General features: G+C 46.5%; 1 protein-coding gene across 1 annotated transcript in view; it reads right to left on the minus strand.

Moving 5' to 3' along the window:
• Positions 1 to 23596, minus strand: part of LOC114021339 (disintegrin and metalloproteinase domain-containing protein 20) — a 183772-nt gene that overhangs the window by 96030 nt on the left and 64146 nt on the right. Inside the window, exons 10-11 of the mRNA XM_043527312.1 lie at positions 12991 to 13072; positions 1718 to 1875 (exon numbers count right to left, since the gene is read on the minus strand). Of these exons, the coding sequence (XP_043383247.1) occupies positions 1718 to 1875; positions 12991 to 13072 (240 nt within the window). The remainder of the gene's footprint in view (positions 1 to 1717; positions 1876 to 12990; positions 13073 to 23596) is intronic.

The following is a 23596-nucleotide window of genomic DNA, read 5'->3' on the forward strand; positions in this document are numbered from 1 at the left end:
CCGGAAGAGGCAGGCCCTTTAAATCAAGATTTAAAGGCCCCAGGGCGCTGGCTGAGGCTGGGAGCCATGGAGCCTTTAAATCACCCCCAGAGCTACCAGCTGCAGAGGCAGCTGGGAGCCCCAGGACACAGGGGCGATTTAAAGGGCCCTGGGATCTGGCCACTGCTACCGCAGTGGAGCTCCGGGCCCTTTAAATCACTGCCAGAGCCCTGCCACCACTACCCCAGGGCTCCGGCAGCGGGGCTCAGGTGGCACTTTAAAGGGCCCTGGGGCTCTGGCCACTGCGGGGAGTCCCGGGGGTGCTTTAAAGCACCAGCCTGGGGAAGCCAGTCCGGTCCCGCACGGCGTACTGGCTCTTCCCGATACGCCGTACCAGCTTACTTTCACCTCTGCTGCCTAACTATTTGCAAGTAACAATAGATGAGAAAGAGAGCTGAAAGAACCAGGGCTTGAAGGAACACAGGGCGCTCCAAATCCATCACAACCAGAGAAAAGGAACTGAGAGGGAGTTGGAGAAGCATTGTCCTTTATACCCTTCAGGTATGAGCACAAGGACACAGCACACATTTGCAATCCCAGTGGTAATGATTGCAACAATCTTCAACTCTTGTTCACTGGTCACACATAAACCTACAATGGAATGTATACATCTGCAATAACTTGAAGGAGAACCACTGCTGCAAAGTGCTACAGGCCAGTAAAAGGAGAGTAGGGCCCATAATCCCTTAGTATTCTTGGGTTTCAACCTGAACTCCAAACTAATCCACAAAGCAATTGATATCAGGTCAAATGTGGAATAAAGAGCCAAAAGAGAGAGAGAGAGACAAAAAAAAACAAAGGAAAAATATCACATATACAAGTCAGAAAAGACTTCTGAATTTAATTGATTCTTCAAAGGCAGGAAGCCTAATATCCATGTCAAAAGGAAGGGCAAAAGAGTTAGTGACTGAACATGAGAACATTTTCAACTGGTATTCTGTGCCTCCTATATAATATGCAATGTAGATGAAGGACCATCCTGTCTCATGTGCACCAGGGGCAACCAGTTCATACAAATAAAACCACAATCTCCTAATTTTCCAGTGACTGTGATAGGGTGTACACTGATGAGGAAGGTGCCAGAGATGCCGTGGGGGAAGGGCTAGCCCCACACTGCTGGTCTTGTCAATCATATATGGTAGGGAGGAGGTCTTTGAAATGGAGGAAACTGCAGTCAGTTGGAGGGGGAGGAGGAAGATTACCCTAAGCAGGAGGCTGCTGCAGTGACTCCTGGAGTCACAAGCGGAACTCTCATCCAGGACACCTTATCCCCAACCTGTGGGCAGTATAGCAAACACCCATGGTAAGCTGGACAGAGTAAGCCTGACTCAGCAGCCCAGCCCAAGAGATTTCTTAAAACCCACTACACAGGTCCTGTATTGTTGGCAGCGCTGTGGACCTTCTTTCCCCCCATGAGGGGCCCCGGGAAGGGGAAACTCTCGAGTCCATTGGGGTACTTAATTTTCCTTTTGATTCCACCATCCAGAAAGACTCAAGGAGCCCCACAAAGGGCAGGGCCTCCTTGCAAAACTGAAGGAACTGGGGCCTGTGCTGGAGCCACCCAGTGTAAATAACCATCCCACCATCTGGGAGAAAAAATGTAGGTGACTTCTTTACAATGAGCTAATCAAAAGACATAATTATTGTATTATAAACTTTAAAATCAAGCATTACTCACGAGGCATATGACCACATCACGCATTTTCCTCCTCCAGGGCATTTGCAAACACAGCCTCTAGCTGTATTTCTCTTAGTATTATCATGAGGGAAGCCAAGAGAATGGCCCATCTCATGTGCAACACTGATTGCATCATAAAGCACTGATCTAGATCTTGCCTGTACACAGTTAGACAAAATACCAAGACAAGGCGTTATGACTTACATATGAACATAAAAAAGCCAAATTTTAAGTGTTGTGTGACTGCATGAACACATTGGATAATATCATTTGCAAACATGTATCTAGAACACTGCAGAATCCCACAAGAGAACTTTCAGGGTGAAGGAATAATTTCTTTACACTGCCCTCTGAGATCATTTTAAGAGGTGGGAAAAAATGAACCACTCACAAGTGATATGTCTAGTTCTGCCAAGGTTCCCAAGCCATAGAATTTTACCCAATAATTCCTACATCAAATCCAGAACTTCTGATTGTGCTAAAGCATTTCTTTTATAGGGACATCAATTCCTGATTTAAAGACTCCATGTGATGAAGAATCCACCATAACACTTAGCAAGCTTTTGTAAAGGTTAATTAACTTCACTGTGCCTTATCTCCCATCCGAATTCATCCAGTTTCAGATTCTTCTCTTTGATAAGACAAATAGATTGAACTTTTTAAGTCTCTCACCTTAAAGCAGGTTTTTCAGACTGAATCATTCTTATACCTCATCTAAACCACTTCCAATTTTTCACCATTCATGTGAAAGTAAAAAGTAGGTAATGGGGGAGAGGGAAAATGGAAACCCTATGTTTGGAAGATTAGGAGGAAGAACTTAGTCATAATGGATCACTGATATCAATTTCAGATAAGATAAGAGTAGGTAAATAACTTTCACCTATTGCTTCCATATCTTGGTTGTAGGGAGTCCACATTTTTTAATATTTCTAAATAACTGCACAGGATACAGACCCATTGGATTCTTGACTTCATACTGGTGAGAGTAAGGACTAAGGCAGAAAATATGGTTTAAATTCCCCTCACTTTGGAGAGTGCCTGGATAGTTACTTGTAAAAATGATCAAGTGGCACAATGTTCCCTACAAAGCTATTATAACAAAACCACTAAGCTGTGGGTGTATCAACTGGGAAAATAGGTCTCCAGCTGAGTCACTTTCAATTCAGTTCATTCGATCCCCTTCCAGGGTATATCACATTTTCATAATTACTGACCCTCTTCGGGGGTGGGGGGGAACCTGGGCCTGCCCGCTACTCTGGGTCCCAACTCAGGGACCCTAGAAGTAGCAGCCACCTGTTGCGTCCCGGTACTAATTGCTGCGTTTCCCTGGGCCACTTCTCCATGGACTCCCAGTACCTTTCCTTCACCCTTAGCTCAGGCTGAAGTCTTTCTTGAGTCCCAGCAGCCAGCCAGGTGCTGCTTCTTGCTCCCGCAGTCCCTGCCAGTAACTGCTCTGTCCCTGGTATTGCAGTTCCTTCAACCAGCCAGAAGCACTGTTCTCACTCCTCTGGCTCCAGGCAGCAACTGACTAACTCTGTTACTGCAGCTCCTTTTACATGGGCTGTCTAGGTCCAGGTTGGCTGCTTCCCTGCAGCCTCTCTAGGCCACTTGGAGGTTTCAACTCCCCTGCTCCTTTCTGGGATGTGGGGTGGCAGGACCACAAGGTCTCCAGTAGGGGGCCTCAGGGCCTGTACACCCCATCACAATGATGATACGATACCTTGGCTGATAAAGTTTGCAGATGAGATATTGTTGGGGAAGTAAATAATGAGGGAGACAGACTACTGTTACAAATAGATCTGAACCACATGATTAAATGATCGTAGTCCAACAAAATGAGTTTTAATACAGGCAAATGTAAGATAGCACATCTGAGAAAGATGAACAAAATGCATGCTAACATACAGGATGGAAGACACCATCTTGGAAAGCAGTGATTATAAGGACTTGGGGATCATCAAAGCTAATTGCCTCAATGTGAACGGTCAGTGCATGCTCTGGCAAAAAGGGCTAACGCAATCCTTGAACATAGGAAAAGAGGAATATCAAATACAAATAGGGAAGTGGTCTTGCCTCTGTACACAGCATTGGTAAGACTGCTACTAGAATATTGTGTCCAGTTCTGGTTCCACACTTCAAGAAAGCTGTGGAAACACTGGAGAGAGTTTTGTGGACTTTTGTGGAGGGCCACAAAAATGATCCAGGGGCTGGAAAAAAAACAGATACTAACCTTTCTGCAACTGTTGTTCTTCGAGATGTGATGCTCATGTCCATTCCACATTAGGTGTGCGTGCACCACGTGCACAGTCGATGGAGATTTTTCCCTCAGTGGTATCTGTTGGGCCAGCTCTAATGCCTTCTGGTGTCATGCGCTCATGTGTACATATGAGGGGCCTGGCCGGCTCTGCACCTTCTCAGTTCCTTCTTGCTGGCTAACTCTGAGCAAGGGGCAGGGTAGTGCGTTGTGGAATGGACATGAGTGAAATATCTTGAAGAACAACAGTTACAGAAAGATTAATAACCATTTTTTCTTTCTTGAGTGCTTGCTCATTCCCATGCCATATTAGGTGACTCACAAGTGGTACCTTAGGATGTGGGCTCAGAGTTGATAGATATGCGGATTGCAAGACTGCTCTACCAAACCCAGCATCATCTCTAGCCTGCTGGATGATGGCATAATGGGATGAAAAACTATGCACCGATGACCAAGCTGCCACTCTAGAAATATCCAGAAATGCCACTGAGGAAGCTTGAGCTCTGGTTGAGTGGGCGGTCATGATGGCAGGAGTTGGGGCATCCACCTGCTCATATTACATGTAAATGCAGGACATGATCCAGGATGAAATTCTTTGGGCCGAAATTGGCAGGCCTTTCATCCCATTTGCTATTGCCACAAAGGGCTGCATGGACTGACAGAACCATTTGGTCCTTTTGATATAGAAGGCCAGGGCACCTCTAACATCCTGCATGTGGAGTTGCTGCTCCTCCCTATTCCTATGTGATTTCAGGAAGAATACTGACATGAAGATAGTTTGATTACTATGGAACTGTGAATCCACCTTAAGGAGGAACATGGGGAAAAGGTGAACTTGCACCTTGTCCTTAAAGAACACCGCATATGGGGGTTCTGACATTAGAGCTCTGGATCAACCAGACCCTCCTTGCCGAAGTAATTGGTACCAGGAAGTCAACCTTCCAGGAGAGGTATTACAAAGGGCATGGTGCCAGTTACGCAAAGGGAGGGCCTGTGAGTCTGGACAGGACAAGATTTAGGTTCCACGGTGGAACGGATTCGCAAATCTGTGGTATAGTCTCTCTGAGTCCTTGAGGAAGCGAATGGACATTTTGTGAAGCAAAACCCGACATACCATCCACTGGAGGGTGGAAAGTATAAATGGATGCTAGGTGTTCCTAAATGGATGAAATGTCTAGGCCCTGCTGTTTCAGATGCAGCAGATACTCCAGCATGGACTGGAGAAGTGACCTAGCAGGTGAGAGGCCTCACTGGAATTACCACATGGAGAAACGGTTTCACTTGGCAAGATAATTTGCTCTAGTACATGGTTTCCTACTATCTTGCAACATCTGGTGAACTTGCACCAAACAGACCACCTCCATTGGGTTTAACCATGAAGTTTCCCTGCAGTCAGGTGGAGGGCCTTGAGGTTTGGGTGGAGCAATCAGCTGTGATATTGTGAGATCAGGTCTGAGAGGGGAGGAAGCATCATCAGGTGCAATAACGTGGTGAACCAGTGCTGGCATGGGGCTTTAAAAATAACCTATAGTCTACCCTGCTTGACTTTGAGTAAGACTTTGTTCATGAGATAAATGGGATGAAATGCATAGAACAGGTGCTTTTCCAAGGGAGCATGAAGGCATTTGAGAACAAGCCCAGGCTCTGCCCACATAGACAGCAAAACAGCTGACACTTCCTGTTCTGCTTGGTTGAGAACAGGTCTATGAGGGGAGTCCCCCACGACTAGAAGATGGTCATGGCTATATTGGGACAAAGGAACCACTCATGGTGAGAGAAGTAAGGTCTGCTGAGGGGATCTGCCACATTGATCCAGGATCCCAGAAGGTGAGAAGCTACAAGGTGGATCAAATTGCTTCCCTCAGAATTCCCACAAGTGAATAGCCTCTTTTCACAGGGGGGAAGAGTGTGCCCCTCCATGCATGTCGATGTAAAACATGGCTTCTGTGTTGTTCTTGGGGACTTGCACAGCCTTGCCTGCGATATGGAGTAAAAACACCTGGCATGCTAGATGGACTGCTCTGAGCTCTCTGACATTTATATGCTAGGAGAACATCTCCTGGGACCACAGATGTTGAGTCCTGAGGTGCTCAAGGTGAATCTCCCAACCTAGCTTAGATGTATCCAAGATTGGGGATACTGAGGGTTGGGGACTGATGAAGGGAATACCAAAGCCAACCTCCAGGGGTCCCTCCACCAATCTAGAGAGGTGAGAACCTTGGTGGGAATTGTAAGCACTGAATCCAAATCATGATGGTTTGGTGAGTATGCTAAGGCCAGCCATGCTTAAAGAGGTCTAAGATGCAGTTTCGTGTGTTGTACCATGTATGTGCACGCAGCCATATGACCCAATTGTTTGAGGCAGAAATGGGCTGTCATGACGGGGTGGGCCTTGACCTGCTATATTAGGGATGACATTGCCTGGAAGCAAGCCTCTGGGAGGAAGGCTCTGATCCAGGTGCAATCAAGCACCACACCTATAAACTCTGTCCCCTGAATGGGGATGAGCGTTGACTTCTGCTCATTTGTCAGCAGGCCCTGTGCTTGGAACATAGATTGGACCAGATGGATGCTGGCTCTCATCTGGGCCTCGGATGAGCCCATGATCCGCCAGTTGTCAAGGTAAGGGTAGACTCACACCCCTTGCCTTCTGAGGAAGGCCACCACTATTGCCATGCATTTTGTGAGTACCTGAAAGGCTGCCAACAGGCCGAAGGGGATGACAGGGAACTGGTATTGGGTTTGGTTCACAATGAACCTGACAAATCTTCTGTGGTCCTGAAATACAGAGATGTGAAAATAGGTGGCTTTTAAGTTGAGGGCAATGTACCAGTTCCCTGGACTCAGGGAGGGAATAATAGAGGCCAGGGAGACTATGCAGAACTTCCATTTCTTGAGATAACTGCTGAGGAAACGCAGGTCTAGGATGGGTCTGAGACCCCTGTGGCCTTTGGGATTAGGAAATAATGGCAGTAAAATTCTTTCCCTCTCAAGCTCTGAGGTACGTCCTCCACGGTCCCTACCCGGAAAAGGGGTTGCACCTCCAGGGCTCAAAGCTGCTTGTGAGAAGAAGAAGAGGGGTTCCTGAAGAGGGGTGGGGAAGGGGGGGTGTCAGGGAGGGGTGGAAATAAACTAAAGAGTGCAATCTTCTTCCACCATACTCAGTACCCAGTGGTCCGAGGTGATGAGGGACTACACTAGGCTGAAGTGGGAGAGATGGTTTGAAAACAAAAGGTGGACAGATATGGTACAGAAACTGGTATAACGTCCTCAGGTGCCACATCAAAAGTCCTGCTTGGGGCCTCCCAAGTATCTGTGATGGCCCAGTAGTGAGGCTGAAGTGGACAGGGGCAAATGTTTGCATTTATAACCCTTGTTTCGCGTCTTAAACAGGTCCTGGCATGGTAGCAGAGCTGAAAAGTGGACTGGTTGTTGAGGCCTGAAGTGTTTCCTCGAAGGCACTGGGGCATATAGACCTAGGGACTTGAGGGTGGCTCTAGAAACTTTCAGGCTGTAAAACTTCACATCCATTTGTCTGGAGAAGAGCAAAGTGCATTCAAATGGAAGGTTCAGGATGGACTGTTAGACCTCCAGACCCAAGGCCTGGAGCCCAGAATATATATTGTGATAAAGTTCCTCCTCTACCTTGGTGGGTCCTTCGCTTATTGGCGGATTTGCTCACCTCAGAGATTCACGGCAGCCCTCAGTTTGGCTACTTTCGTGGCTCAAATCTGCCGTTCAGTCAGATAACCTCATCACTGGCCAGCATGGGGAAAAAAAGAACAACCCCCGCAGTCTCTGCTGATCCACCATGTAGGTCGGGGAACAGCCCAGAGACCTTCCCCTCTGGTGGAACCCACAGAACAGGTCAACTCCTCCTGTGTCTGACCAGGAGTTGGGAGGTTTGAGGGGAACCCGGGCCTGCCCTCTACTCGGGGTTCCAGCCCAGGGCCCTGTGGAATGCAACTGTCTAGAGTGCCTCCTGGAACAGCTTGTGACAGCTACAACTCCCTGGGCTACTCCCCCATGGTCTCCTCCCAACACCTTCTTTATCCTCACCACAGGACCTTCCTCCTGGTGTCTGATAATGCTTGTACTCCTCTGTCCTCCAGCAGCACGTCCTCTCACTCCCAGCTCCTTACGCGTCTCTCCCTAACTGAAGTGAGGTCCTTTTTAAACCCAGGTGCCCTGATTAGCCAGCCTGTCCTATGAAGTGATGATGAAGTGAGCTGTAGCTCACGAAAGCTTATGCTCAAATAAATTGGTTAGTCTCTAAGGTGCCACAAGTACTCCTTTTTCTTTTTGTGAATACAGACTAACACGACTGTTACTCTGAAACCTGTCCTAACTGATTCTAGCAGCTTCTTCTTAATTGGCTCCAGGTGTCCCGATTAGCCTGCCTGCCTTAAATGGTTCCAGCAAGTTCGTGCTTGTTTTGGAACTGCCCGTTACCTTACCTAGGGAAAAGTACTTAATCTGGGACTAATATATCTGCCTTCTATCACTCTTCTGTAGCCATCTGGGCTGACCCTGTCACAATATGCATGAGCACTGCAGAAGCCAGGGATCCAGCCTCCAAAAACGGTGGCCTGTGGGGAGGCACTGGCCACAGACTTCCCTTCCTCCACCAAATCAGAGAACTCCTATCTGGACTTGTAGGGAAGACAGTCTTTCAATCTCATCATCAACTTCCAAACATTAAAACTGTATCTCCCCAGCAACACCTGCTGGTTGGAGCTGTGGAGCTGTAGACCTCCTGTAGAATAAACCTTTCTTCCAAACAGGTCTAGTCTCTTTATGTCCTTTGCTTTGGGAGTCACCCCTTGCTGTCCCTGTCTGTCCTTCTCATTGGCTGCCAAGACCACCAGGAATCCTGGAGAGGGCTGAGAGTACAAGTACTCATAGACTTGGGTGGGAAGAAAGTACTTCTTTTCAGCACTTTTTGCAGTGGGAGGTAGGGAGGACATGGTTTGCCACAAGGCTTTAACTGGTACCATAATGGCCTCATTGAGAGGGAAGGTCACTTTCAATGGGCCCGGAGTGGACAAAATATCAACCAGGCTATGGGAGGATTCTTTGACTACCTCCACTTTCAGCTCCTCGTCAGCTGCAAAGTCGTCATGAGGGGAGGATACAGGCATCCCAGACACTGCCTCATCCAGGGAAGAGAAAGAAGAGGTCTATATTGGAAGGGGGTCCTGCTCCTCTTTTTCTGCACTGACTGGGTCCCAGAAATCTAGGTCCTCAGGCTTGGTACTGGAGTCCGGGTCACGTGCTGGTTGTAGGGTGGGGGCATTCTTCCTTCCGAGACTACAGAGTAAGAGTGTCTGAAAGAGGGCCCTTGCATAGGGGGAAAACCCCAGAGGTTCCAAAATGGCTGTTGTATCTGCATAAGCCAGTGCTCATTGTGCCAAGTACTCAGCAACACCCCTGCGCCCAGGTCCATCAACTGGTCGGGCTGCCCAGTGGGGAACTGACAGCAGTTCCTCTAGTGGGAAAATAATTTTACCTCCAAGTATAATGATGAGCCTTCCTCTGGGGAACATGGAAGGGAGGTATCCATCGGTGCTGGGGAATGGTGCTGAGGTGGGAATACCTGGGTTGACACAAGCAAGGACAGTTTCCGCCTAGATGGTACTGAGGTGGCTGTACCGAATGGGAGCCCAGGGCCACAGGCTCCTTTCTGCTGCCCGGTACCAACACCACCAACTCTTGTACCACTGGCAATGGTGGTACCGAAAGAGCCAGCAGGTCCCTGGCTGCAACAAATGCCTCCAGAATAGATGGTACCACAATCTTGCTGGTGTTGCATTGCTCCTCCGGTGCCAAGGGATGTGTGACGGTGCACCCCATAAGGCTTTATGGGAATATGCTCATGAATGTATATATGACATAACTGGAATATGTTTTATGCTACATATACCACGTAACATATCTCTGTAAAGGTTATGACCTACTGAATCTATTAATCCTATTTGTATGCATGTATCATTTTTGTATTCAAAATTATGAATATTGGCTGTGTACTGGCTTGATTTTTAAGTAGCCTTTGTAAAGCATTTGGTCAGCTTCTTGAGAAAGGATTGTGCAAATTAAGTGCCCAGACAAGAAGCACTTAAGGAACAATGGATCTTGGAATGCTCCAATCCACATAAGAAGTCTACCTGAGGACGTTCAAGATAGCATGTGACCCATGGCTGCTACATGTAAGTTCTGAGTCATGCATGGATATGTGACTTGCCCATGTGACTCCAAAACTCCATATTGTAGCTGGGATTCTACACAGGGGGAGTGAGTGAGTGTCTACCCACCAGAGAAAGTCTATGTAAACCCTGGGGAGACCCCTCCATTTTGTCTTCAGCTTGCTCAAGAGATAGCCTCTCCAACCCCAAGGATACCTGAAAGAAACTGGAACAAAGGACAGTAACTACAGGGGGTGTGAGTGATTGTTGGACCCACAGTAGAAGGAGATTAGTCTGTAAAAGGAAGCTTACTGGGTGAGGTTTTTAATCTGTATTCAGTTTTCTTAGACATAGATTTGCATGTTCTATTTTATTTTGCTTGGTAATTCACTTTGTTCTGTCTGTTACTATTTGGAACCACTTAAATCCTACTTTCTGTATCTAATAAAATCACTTTTTACTTATTAATTAACCCAGAGTATGTATTAATACGTGGGGGGGAGGGGGGAACAGCTGTGCATATCTCTCTATCAGTGTTATAGAGGGTGAACAATTTATGAGTTTACCCTGTATAAGCGTTATAGATGGTAAAATGGATTTCTTTGGGGTTTGGACCCCTTTGGGAGTTGGACATCTGAGTGTTAAAGATAGGAACATTTTTTAAGCTGCTTTCAGTTAAGTCTGCAGATTTGGGGCACGTGGTTCAGACTCTGGGTCTGTGTTGGAGCAGACTGGCGTGTCTGGCTCAACAAAACAGGGCTCTGGAGTCCCAAGCTGGCAGGGAAAGCAGGGGCAGAAGTAGCCGTGGCACATCAGTTGGCAGCCCCAAGGGGGTTTCTGTGATCCAACCCATCACAGGATGGTCCAGGACTGGACTCAGTGGAACTTGCCTATGAGGTGGAGTTGACGGTGCCGCCCTCAGAGTGGGGGCAGAGGACTGGCCAGACTCAGGTCATACTCCATGGCACTCTACGTGCTTGGATTTCTCCAGAGTCTGAGAATGTCCCCTCTCTGCCAGCTACTTCTTACGTTTTTTCTTTGGTACCAGCGAAGAACAGTGCAGAGATTCTCATGTCAGAAGGAGCACTCCGCACCAATGCTGAGATACTGGTTGCCAAGTCAGACTGGCTCAGCTCTGATTAGGGATGGAGTGCCGCCTCCATCAGGAGGAACTTCAACCTGGCCTCCATGTCCTTCTTCATACAGAGCTTGAAGTCCTGACAGATCTGGCAGCGGTCCCTGATATGAGTCTCCCAGGCACTTCAGACAAATGGAGTGTGGGTCACTCACAAGCATGGGCTTGCTACAGGAGGCACAGAGCTTGACACCTGGGGACCGAGGCATGCCCCAGTACCGGGAGCAGACAAAAATCCGCTAACAGGGCAAGAAGTGTTCACTAACTATATATAAAATTAATCTACAACAGTCCAAACTGAGAAAATAAAGAACCGGGATAGCGAAACCAGTAAGCAAGAGGAGCTTTTCCAGCAACCATCATAGGAGGTAAGAAGGAACTGAGAGGATGCAGAACCAACTGGGTCCCTATCAGCACATGAGTGCTTAGTGCCAAAGGGCATTAGAGCCAGCCCGATGGATACCACTGAGGAAAAAATCTCCAGTGATTGTGCAGATGGCACGCATACACCTAACGTGGAGGAATGAATATGAGCGAGCATTTAAAGAAGAACAAGTTTTATGACACGAGGCTTAAGGAGCTCAATTTATTCATCTTATTAAAGAGATGGTTGAGAGGCAACTTGATTGCTGTGTATAGCTTTTTACACATGGACCAGATATCTGATAAAGAGGGGGGAGTTTCAGTCTTGCTGACAAAGCCATAACAAGATCCAATGGCTGGAAGTTAAAGTTAGACAAATTGAACCTCGAAATAAGATGCAAATTCATAGCGATTAGGTATCTTTCTAAAAGATATGCTTTAATCAAGATTCTGGGAGAAATTCTATGGCCTTTGTGTGTGGGTGGTTGGCTGGACAGTCATAGTGGTCCCTCCTGAGTGACTTCTGGGAATCTATGAATCCCCTGTTCATTACCTCTCTTCATGAGCCATGGAGAACAGAAAGCTTTGCATTGCCCTCAACATGCTCATAACACTTGCAGCTCTGCATTAGTACAAGGAATATAATCAAATTGAATGCTTCAGGGTTTCAGGTGTTTGCAGGGGTCAGGAAGGATTTCCCCTGCCCCCAAAATGCACAATTTATCAAATGTACCCTGGGTTTTTTTCCCCACCTTCCTCTGACCCATCAGAGTGTATTCAATTACCCACAGCTGGAGATGAGACAGTGGATGGGCGGACTAGGACTTTGAGGAGGTGCAGGGAGTCCTCCTTCTTAGATGACTGGCTGGTATGCCTTGTTCATACCCTCAGGGTTCAACTGATCACCAGATTTTAAGGAAGGGATTTCCCCCAGATCTGTTTGGCAGGGACGTTGGGGTTTTTCCTCCTTCTGCAGTATGGGACATGGATCACATGCTGGAATCATCTAGGCATAGCTCACCTAGTCAACTCCCTGCCATTGCAGGAGCCCTGGTGGCACCTTGGTCTCTTCTGTTCTCTGCTGTGGCACACAACAGTTTAGTCATCTAAGGACTGAAAGGCTTAGGTCTGACTAAAGTCATTGGGCTTTATCTAGGGATAACTGGGTGAAATTTAATGCCCTGTGATATACAGGATGTCAGTCTAGATGATCTAATAGTTCTAGACTTAAATGCTATGAAACAATCAATTATTAGGGTAATGTTACTGGAGAAAATATTTATATTAATTAAAATATCAATTTTTGAAGTGTACATACTGTAGACTATATTTCACATACTTTGACAGTAGCTACTGAGGGAGTACCAGTGCACAGATAGTCTCCATATGAATATCCATCAATCCCTGGATATTTTCCACCCCTAAAATACAAAATAAAGTAAATGTAAATACAGTAAATACAGAATTGCATTTGATATTAAACTGTTCTTTATAGCTGTAAATAAATTCAGTATAAATAAAAGAGTGAAATATAAGATCCGTATTTAGATCTATAAGAAAACATTATGCTCTTACTTGTAAATACGTCTTCTCATAATATGAATGTTCACCTATCCAGAATTACTTACAAGCTAAAGTCTGCCCCATCAGAACCAACTGGAAACATCTTTGCTCAAGTGTCTTCTGCTGAGACTAGTGACTGTATTAAAAGATAAGTCACTTCTTCTTCTTCCATATGCCTTGGTAGCAACAATTACAAATCTATATCTACGTTTGATAGCCAGCACAATGTTGCATACCGGTATTTGCCTCATTTTACATTTAGAGGGTTTGTCCACATCTCCCATGAGATGTCCTGATGTGATTCAATCTGCACCAGTTTTTCCAACATTAGTCAAAACCCAGTGGTTCCTTGGAGGGGTCGACGATGAGCTGTTTGTTTTGAGCCATCGAAACACTCCACGTGGCTCTCCATTGAGCCTCAGTGTTGAAGTTAAGTGTAAGAGACTTGAAGCGGTTCCACAGAGGGTTGTGAGATTTTAATCTTGTCTTTGGCGGGTTGTGCAGATCATCGTGCAAAGGGATCCTGTTTGCATTGACATGGTTGAGAAAGCGAGATGTCTGGGCAGCTCTTCTAATCTGTGGAGGCTGGATATGTGATATGAACGGGAGCCAATCAACTGGAGTTGATTTGAGCATCCCTAACACTATGCACATGGCATTACTGAATTGGGTATTAAGGAGTTTAGTGTGAATGCTGTGAGACCATACTGGCGCACACTATTCAGCAGCAGAATATACAAAGGCAATTGTTGCAGTTCACAGGATCTATAGATTGGAGCCCCAGGATGTTCTGGCCATTTTCCTGATAAGGGTGACATGAGACCTGACCTTAACGTGGGTGTTCTCAAAATCTTGTTGGAAGGTCAAACTCTGGTCCAGTGTAATGCTGAGATACTTTGGGTTAGCCTCATGGCCGACATTCTCACCTCAGAACTGCACATCAAGTTTGGTATTAGCCATTTTATTGTTCAGATAGAAAGTAATCATCGTGTTTTTTTTCGGGTTAGGCCTAAGTTTCCAGCGTTGGAAATAATTAGCCATTGTGCTAAGATCTTGGATTAGGGTGCAGCTGATGGCATGGAGGCTTGTGTGCTAAGCAGGTAGGACAATGTCATCCACATGTACACATTTCCTCAACTCTCTGGTTGGTATATCCATGGCACATAGATTAAGAAGTATTGGGGCCATGATGGAGCCCTGAAGGATGCCTGAGTTAAGAGCTCTTCGTCTGCTGATGTGGCCATTAAGGTGTACCTCAAAGCGACAGTCCCTAGTTATTGCCACCAAGAGATGGATTGTTTGCTAGCAATGAATTACATGGGGGATCTTGAGGAGGAGGCCCTGTCTCAAGACGGTGTCGTATACCAAGTACAAATCAACAAGGGCAATCCCCATCTTCAATTTACGTTGGAATCCTGTCAATGTGGCTGGTAAGTGATGCCACTTGGTCACAGCAGTTCCTCTTCAGGCAAAATCCTGCCTGCTCCATGGGAGGATGTCTTCGAGAATGTCAGACTGATGGCGGAGCAGCACCCATTCCATGAGCTTGCTGATGGTTGAAAGGAGAGAGATGAGGTGGTAGTTGGCTGCATCCTCTGGGAGTTTCCCAGGCTTCAGTAGGCAAACACTGTTGCCTGTTGACAGCTTGTTGGCACTTCTCTGGTTCTATGCACAGCAATAAAAAGCGCTGCCAGCCATTCCCATCAATATCTCCCCATGTTCTTGAGAAACTCTGGAGGAATGCCATCAATCTCATTAGCTTTCCAGCTTTTGGTTTCTGATAGCACAACATTGATCTCTGCAACAGAGTATGCAGAGGAGAATGGAGATTCCTCCGGGCATTGGTGAAGGTTTCTACGGAATTGCCGCTGGACCTCCTGGCGCGTAATCTAGCCCCAGCACTGTTGGCATCTTGCTGTTAGAAAGAAGATGAGAGGTGACAGCATTTTCAGTTACCTTTGCCAGGTGTAGCATTACTGGATGGGATCCTCCAAGTTGCCACAAAAGAGCCCTTGTAGCTCAAATGGGTGAAATCAAGATTCAACAATCTCTTCCCACATTTCCAGGAGCACCGAATTCAAGGACTGAAGCAGCGCAGTGGCTTTATCTGGGTTGCTGCTGTAATAGGTTATGCTCACCACCCTGGCACCTCCTGCTGGTTGCTCTGGGAATTAGCTCTGTCCACCAGCAGAGCGCCCTCCTCTTGTGCTGTCTCACTCTCTGTCACTGCTTCTCCACTGTCTCCACTGTCTGTGGGGACCCACGTCACTCCCTGACCATGTGCTCCAACTCTGTTGTCTCCCCGCTTAGCGGGAACCAGCAGTCCTTCGCCCAGCCTCTCGCTGCAGTGAGGAACTGCAGACCCTAGTCCAGCCCCTTGCTCAGGGGCAAACTGGAGTCCTTTGGCTGGCCGCTTCCCTCGGCGGCCAGTGGGGCAAAGTGGGGGGGACAGGCCGCCCCAGTACTCTGGGCCACAATCTGGTAGCCACTCACTGCCTCTCCTTCACCTCTGCCGCTACCTGCTTTCCCTGGGCCACTTCCCCGTAGCCCCAGCACTTACTCAGTCTCTGTATCAAGGCCACAGTCTGCGAGTTAGCCAGGCTGGAGCTCCACTTGCTCTCCTGACCCTGCCCAGCACTGCTCTGTCCCAAGTACTTCTCTCTACATGTAGCCAGTCCTTCTCCCTCAAGCTCCAGGGAGAGACTGAGCTCCTCTCTGCCCTGCAGCCCTTGTTATAGGGCCCAGCCTAGCTCTGGCTGCTTCTAAGCCTTCCTCTGATTGGCTGGGTTCTGCGCAGATGCTCCAAGGGCTGCTATTAACCCTTTGCCAGCCAGTGAGGGGCAGCTTCCGTCACATGCTCCTTTCCTATTTCCTCAGTAGAGACTCAGATTTTGTCCAGCAGGGGGTGAAAGCCTTGTGGTGGCCGCATGGGATGTACTTCTTTGTGGTCAATTTTAGGATGTTTGTAAAATGGCCATAGTTTTTAGGAATCAGTTCGAGCCATGGGATCCAATGTTCTGTTTCTGAAGTGTAGGTGGGCCAGTCAGCCTTATGGAAATTCCAACACAGCTTTGGCACCGACTGCAGAAGAGGCACTTTCAGGCTTAACTGGAGGATAACTGGGTGATGTTGGCTATGCAGGAAGTGACTCAAGATGGTTCTTGTGGCCAGTGGGATGCCTGTGCTGTTATGGGTCACAAAACACAGTTCAGGGTTGTGATCCATTATCTAACTTGCAGACAGAAAAGATATGGATTGCTTCGGATCATAGAGCAGGTGGAGGTCTTTGAGGGAGGCCCATTCTGTGCTCTGTTCCCTGGCTATGTTATTTGAGCAGTATCCTCAGTCTTTGTGATGGCTGTTAAAATTGCCTATGTACATGGCCGGATGAGGAAGGGAAGAGAAGATGAGATCAGGCCACATTATGTTACGTGGCTTGTATATGTTTACTATAATGATGTCCCTCACTCTAACCATGCTGATCTCTCTTCTGCTAGTCGATGATTCTTCCAAAACTTCTACATCCTCTAATCCATTCCATGTGTACACTCCTAGCCCATATTTTGGATGGTTGACAGCAGTGATTTTGGTATAGCCATAGATTTTTATGTCTGGCAGCTTTGTCGTCTTCTTTCATATGTGTTTCTTGAAGGGCCACAATGTCAATATGATGGTCTTGGAGAGTCCTCGAGAGGTAATCCACTTTTTTTATGGAAATCCCTTCTACATTAAGTTGATATATTTGGAGGACTGGTCCAATTGTTCTTTTTTAGTTCTGAAAAGGGCAGTTTAAGGAAATCTAATCATTGCTACTTTCAGTAGGAGGTTGGTAATGCGAACTCCAGTGGATTTCTATGATAGTGAATTTGCACAAAACACAAAAAAACCCAACACTTAACACCACGTGAAGGTTGTCTTCTTGCTCTCAATAAGTCACTTATGTTATGTGAGGACAAATATACATGTAAGAATGCAATTGTCCCATTCTCACATACATAGGGCCAGATCCTCACCTGGTGTAAATTGGCTTTAATGGAGCTATACCAATCTATATCATCTGATGCTTTGGCCCAAATTATCTTCACTACTGGTTAACTGGTTTATGGTAGTACAGAAAAAGGTGCAATGAAAGTATTTATATAAACATGGCAGCTTAGAAAGGCCCATCATCACGCAATGAGTTGAAGTTTATTTTACAGTATTTGGTAAAAGTATATAGATACACCCAGGTTGTGAACTTTTATATGACGTTATAAAGTATCTATTTGTTTCCAGCTGCTGATTTCACTTTGCTGCAGGATATCTGACAAGTGATTTAATTCTAGAAATTGCCTTCAAGAATTCTGGTACCTGATCTTGAGATGATAGGGCTGTTGGTGGGCTCTGAATACTCCTACTATTGCTGTCTGCACTTTCAGGTTCCAATTTAGCAAAGACCCAATGATTTCAATGGGATTTAACCACATGCTAAAAGGTTAGTTGAATATGGGCCTCGGAGAGCTGGAATGAAGGGCGTTAAGAAAGAGCAAGTAAAAACAATCGAGGAAATTAAATCCAAAATTTCATCAGCTTAATTTATTTTCTCTGTCTTCAAACACAGACTCCTAACTTCTGGATCACGATGCCCAAGCATCCTTGTTAATAAACAGCAACTTGTCTAATCAGAAATATGAAAACTTTTGGACCTTCTCCTAGTTTCTCACCCATGCAGCAACTCCAATTCTGAATCTATAACTTACAGCACTTATAAAATTCCTTTCAGGTGGCTGGTTATAACTAGACAACAAAACTAACTAGAAAATTTTTAAAAAATAAATAATCTCAATTTTCTTACTTGTAAACTGGAAGTTCTTCAAGATGTGTGGTCTTTATCAGTATGACACACACAGGGTATTGCATGCACACCATGCGCCCAAGTCTGGAAATTCTAACAAGCAGTGTCTGTTGGCCTATACATGCATAGAAGACCGCCTAGTGCTCCCAACCAAGGGCATAAGAAGCAGCACAGGCTGATGCCTCTCCAGTTCCTCTTCTTACTGCGAACCCAACAGAATCCAAAACAGAGGGTACGGAGGGCAGGTAATAGAATTCATATAGGGACCACACATCTTGAAGAACCTCCAGTTACAGATGAGTAACCTCACTTTCTTCTTCAAGTGCTGGTCCCTAAGTGTATTCCACATGTGGATGATGGACAAGCAATGCTCAAACTGGAGGGGAGTGCAAGGAAGCCAGCAGCTAAGATGCTTGCAGTCCTTCAGTTCCCACTGTCCCACCTGCAGCAGTGGCCTCACCCAGCATTTCATATCTAGCAAACATGTGGATGGAGCTCCAGGTGGCTGCCCTGCATATGTCTAGTATTGGAACTTCCTGCAGGGATGCTGTAGAGGCAGTTTTGTGCTCTTGTGGAGTATGCCCTGACTCCATACTAACCAAGACACGTCTGACATTGAGAGAAAGACGTCTTTTTTCTTCGACAGAATCAAGGGGCTTCAGAAAAGAGACAGGTCAAAGGATACTTTGGTTGACATGGAATTCACAAATAATCTTGGGAAGGAACTTAGACTAGAGGCGATGAGAGATGTTTTCCCTGTGAAAATCCATAAAAGAGGGGTCTGCCATGAGGGCTCCCAACTCACTTACTCTCCTGGCCACAGTGATAACTACTAAAAATGCAACTTTTATGGACAGGTAGGACATGGAACACGTCACCAGGGCTTCAAATAGTGGTCCGCTGAGTGTTCACAGGACAAGACTGAGGTCCCATTGTGGTGAAGGTTTGACCACTGGAGGAATGGTACTTGGGTGAGTGAAAACAAAATGTCTGTCTGCTGGAGAGAGAAAGGCACTAATTGCTGTGAGATGGACACATAGCGAGCTAATGGAAAGGCCTAAGCTTTTAGAGACCAGAGATAATCCAAAATGACCAGAATACTTGCAGTGCCTGGAGAAGGATGATTATGCTACACCCATGCAGAGAAACATCTCCATTTAGCTAGGTAGCAGGTCCTACTTGAATCATTCCTATTTTAGGTATGAATAGCCTGAAAAGGTGAAGAAGAGGAGTATTCTATTTCCAATGCCCATCCAAACACCAGGTCATGAGACAGAGCAAATCCGGATTAGGGTGTCTGATTCTTCCCCCCTCCTGAGTTAGGGGGTCTGAAAAGGAGTGGATCCTGATTTGTGACAGGCTTATATTTTGAAGAGCTCTGGGAATCAAAACTGCCTGGATCAACTGGGTGCTAGGAAAATGACTCTAGCCCTGTCATGATGGATCTTTCTCAGGACCTATGGTACCAGGGGAATGGGAGGAAAGGCATATCTCAGATTGTTTTTCCATGACAACAGGAGAGTGTTGCCCTGGCAGCTGTGACACATAGCTCCTTTGGAGCAAAACAGAGAAGTATTCTGTTCATTTGGGAACAGGTGTACCCCACTGAGTGAATATTTTTCTCAGGGCAGAGTCGTGAACCTCTCACTCGTCATCCACAGAGAAATGCCTGCTCGGGTTATCTGCAGGTAGGTATGCAGTTTGGATAATGATGCGATTTCTGAAGCAACACTTACAAAGCCTGACTGCTTCCAGGCAAACAGAAAGAAATTTTGCTCTGAACTGTTTGTTCACGTAAAAGATGATGGTAATATTGTCTGACATCACTTAGATATGAATTTAATGTGTAAGTGGGAGAAAGGTTGTGAAGGCCAGATGGACAGCTCTCAGTTCTAGTATATTGATGTGCAGTCTGGTCTTCCATGGGGTTGAGGTATCTTGAGCAGTACGGCTTTTCAGGTGGGCACCCCATAAGAGAAGTGTCTGCTATGATGGTGACAGGGATGGGAAAGTTGAAAGGAACACCCATTCTCACTCTCTTTTGATTCAACCACCAGATGAGGGACGTGACAACTCTGGTGAGAACAGTCGCTCTGGAATTGATGTGATCTATCTGGTGAGTAGACCAACCGGAGACAGGCCTGCAGACATTGTGGAGGAAGACTTGCAAAACACCATCACAAAAGTACACAAGGCCATATAGGGCTTGTCTACACTGCCACTTTACAGCTCTGCAACTGTCTTGCTCAGGGGTGTGAAAAAACACCCCCGAGTTCAGCAAGTTTCAGCGCTGTAAAGCACCAGTGTAGACAGTGCACCCCTACGCCCCTCACGGATGTGGTTTTTTGAGAGCGCTGGGAGAGCTCTTTCCCAGCACTCTGCCATGACTACACAAGCCACGTTAAAGCACTGCCACAGCAGCGCTTTAACATTGCCAATGTAGACTAGTCCGTAGTCTAACACCAAGAGGCACATTCTCACCGTAGTTCTTGGTCTGCAAGTATCCTTGTTATCAGGTTGCTCATTAATGGAAATCTTTCTGTGGGAAATCTTTCTGCTGTCATGGAAACAGACCCTGATGTCGTTTATCTTCTCTGTGGGTAATAAATAACTTTTCTATGTTTATGCAGATACCCAGGGCTGCTAGAAGATGGAGCAGAAACTCCATCAGTGATCTGACCTCTTGGCAGGAGCAACCTACCAAGAGCCAATCGTCCAGAGATGAGAAAACTGGATGACTCTGACATCTCATTTGGGCTGTCACCACAAAGAAAATCTTGTGTAAGCATTCTGGTTGCTGTTACTAGCCCAAAGGAAAGAACTCTGAAATGCAAATGTTCTCGGCCAACAATAAACCACAGGAATTTTCTCTGGTCGGGATGAATGTCTAAATGAAAGCCTGTGTCCTTCCTGTTGAGAACCACAAACCACATCCTCTTCTGAAGGGAGCGGATTATTGATGCTAACTTAACCATCCTGAATTTCAACTTTCAGAAAAAAGATGTTGAGTTGCCAAAGGTCCAGAATGGGTCTTCATTCTCTGTGTTTTTGGGAACTAGTAAATACAGTCAACAGAAACATCTACCTTGAGACTCAGATGAGATGCACTGCAGGAGGGAGTCTGCAACCTGATGAAGAATCACCCTGTGAAAGTGGTCCCTGAAGGGGGACCAGGAAGGGGGTTTGTGAAGGGAGACAGTGATAAACTCGATAGAGTGACCTTGATCGATAATTTCGAAGAGTCAACTGTCTGTCATGATCAACGGATGCTGGTGGTAGAACGCTTGAGGAGGGGGTGGCCTTGTCTCTGGTGTTTTCTCCTTGGGACCAGACTGTAAATCCCCAGGGAGTGAAAAGTCAATCTTGAGCTCTTTCAAAAGTGCAGGAACTCATCCATTTCTCATTGAAGAGATTCCACTTATCACAGGGAAGGTCCTGTATGGTATTCTGGACCTCCCTGGGGAAACACAAAGACTGTAGCTAAGAATTCCTCCTCATGATTATACCAGTGGCCAGGTCTCTGGATGCATCCACTGCAACATGAAGGGATGTTCTAGCCACTAACTTGGCCTCCTCAATGAAGGACCAAAATTGGACCCTGTCCTCAGGGTTGTCCTTAAAGTCCACTAGCCTGAAACAGCTGTTACAATCAATATTTTGCTAACAAGATCTGATTGTTAGCAATATGGAATTCCAGTCCCGTAGAAGAAAAGACATATTTCCCCAAGAAATCCAACCTCTTTTAGTTCTTGTTAATCAGGTTGTTCCTTTGCTGTTGTAGTTGGGGGCTGGATGGGAGAAAAGAAATTCAGCTCCCTTATGGGGGACAAAAGAGCACCTCTCGACTCTTACATGTGGGGGCACAGAATGCTGAAATGTGTCAGGCCAATCTAATCAGCTCCATAATGGCCTCATTACCTGGAAGCGCCACCTTACTTGGGCCTCCAGGTTACAAAATATCCAGGAGTTGACTGTTGTGGGTCCTGGACCTCCTCCATCAGTATCAGAAAGTCATTGGCAATCCTCTGCAGTAGCTCCTGGTACTGCCTATAATTGTCCAGAAGAGATGGAGAGGAAGGAGGGACTGCTTCATCTGGAGACAAGGATGAGAGTCCCGTTGCTACTATCAGTACCTGTAGATATGGGTCAATATGCTCCTCTTCATACTCTAATGGATCCAGTGGGAGCTGAGAAGAAAAATGTGGTAGGATTCCTACTTGGGCTGGGCTATGTCATAGAGATCCCATGGGCCTCAATAAGGCCAGAAAAAGGGTTCTGCTGATTGTGGATGACCTGTTTGCATTGGGTACGGGCGGTCCCTGGGGAAGTCATATCTGGAGGGGTAGCACCTTGATCTCAACTGACCATCAGAACTTGTCTCTCTCCAAGGAGGTGGATGAGTGGCCAAAAGGTCGGACAAGTCTGAGTCCAAAAACTTCTCTCCTTCCAATGGTGGAGAAATCAGGACTGGGGCACTCATTCCTGATGGCTGGAGTGGAGACGGCTTCTGAGAAACTGAAGTGGTATCCTCCTCCGGTGTAGCAATGTCCCTGAGGAGGCCTGGGCCAGAGAGGATGGGAGACTGTGGATAATGGAGGAAGGTATCCTCCAGTGTCATATATGTCTCTGTATATCCCGGTGTCCAGGGGGTTCTGACGGTCAGGACCGATTGTTCTGGTACCCCTTGGGAGGTAGTGCAGTCCTTGGGTGAGCAAGCTGATGTGAATGACCGATCCAGACCTGCATTCCTGCACTGCAGATGACTGTCTTTGTGTTTCACAGAGAGAATCACTGATGGAACAAGATCTTTCTTTCATACTTGCCCTGGGGGCTTCCAGATGGTCTCTTAGGATCCATGCATGAAGGCTCACCCTACTTCGATGGGCTCAGGGAGGGATCACACCTCTTATGGACAGTCCTGGATGGGGATCTGTCCTTGCTCTCAAGAGTTTGCACCCTACTCTCATGGGAAGCCATGGAGAAAGAGTCCTTGGGCTCAGGACCCGCAGACTCCGCTCCTAAGCATGTGCTTGGAGGGGCACTGCTTACCTGTTGGGGCTGATATACAGGGGGGTTTCCCTGGCTTGGGTCAGAGTGGGGCCTCATATCTTCTCCATTAGGTGTTTCCTTGATGAAGGTCATGAGCTTTGCCCAAGTCTTGGTGGAAACAAGACACAAATTCTGCACTTTGCAGAGATATGCAAAAGCAGTAGAGTCAGAGAATGTGATTGTCACTGACAGTGAAGGAGCAAGGGCAGGAAACACAATTATTGAGCCCTTGGACTCTTAAATATAATCTCAGACTATGAGGAGGGAGTCTCCAATAAGGTATAAAACCCAAGCTATACTAAAAAACAATGAGGAGTCCTTGTGGCACCTTAGAGACTAACAAATTTATTTGTGCATAAGCTTTTGTGGGTTAAAACCCACTTCATCAGATGCACGGAGTGAAAAATGCAGTAGGCAGGATATATATTACAGCACCTGAAAAGATGGGAGTTGCCTTATCAAATGGGGGGGGGGGAGTGGTCAGTGCTAACGAAGCCAA

Source organism: Chelonia mydas, chromosome 1 (genome assembly GCF_015237465.2).
Source record: "Chelonia mydas isolate rCheMyd1 chromosome 1, rCheMyd1.pri.v2, whole genome shotgun sequence".
Classification (NCBI taxonomy): domain Eukaryota; kingdom Metazoa; phylum Chordata; order Testudines; family Cheloniidae; genus Chelonia; species Chelonia mydas.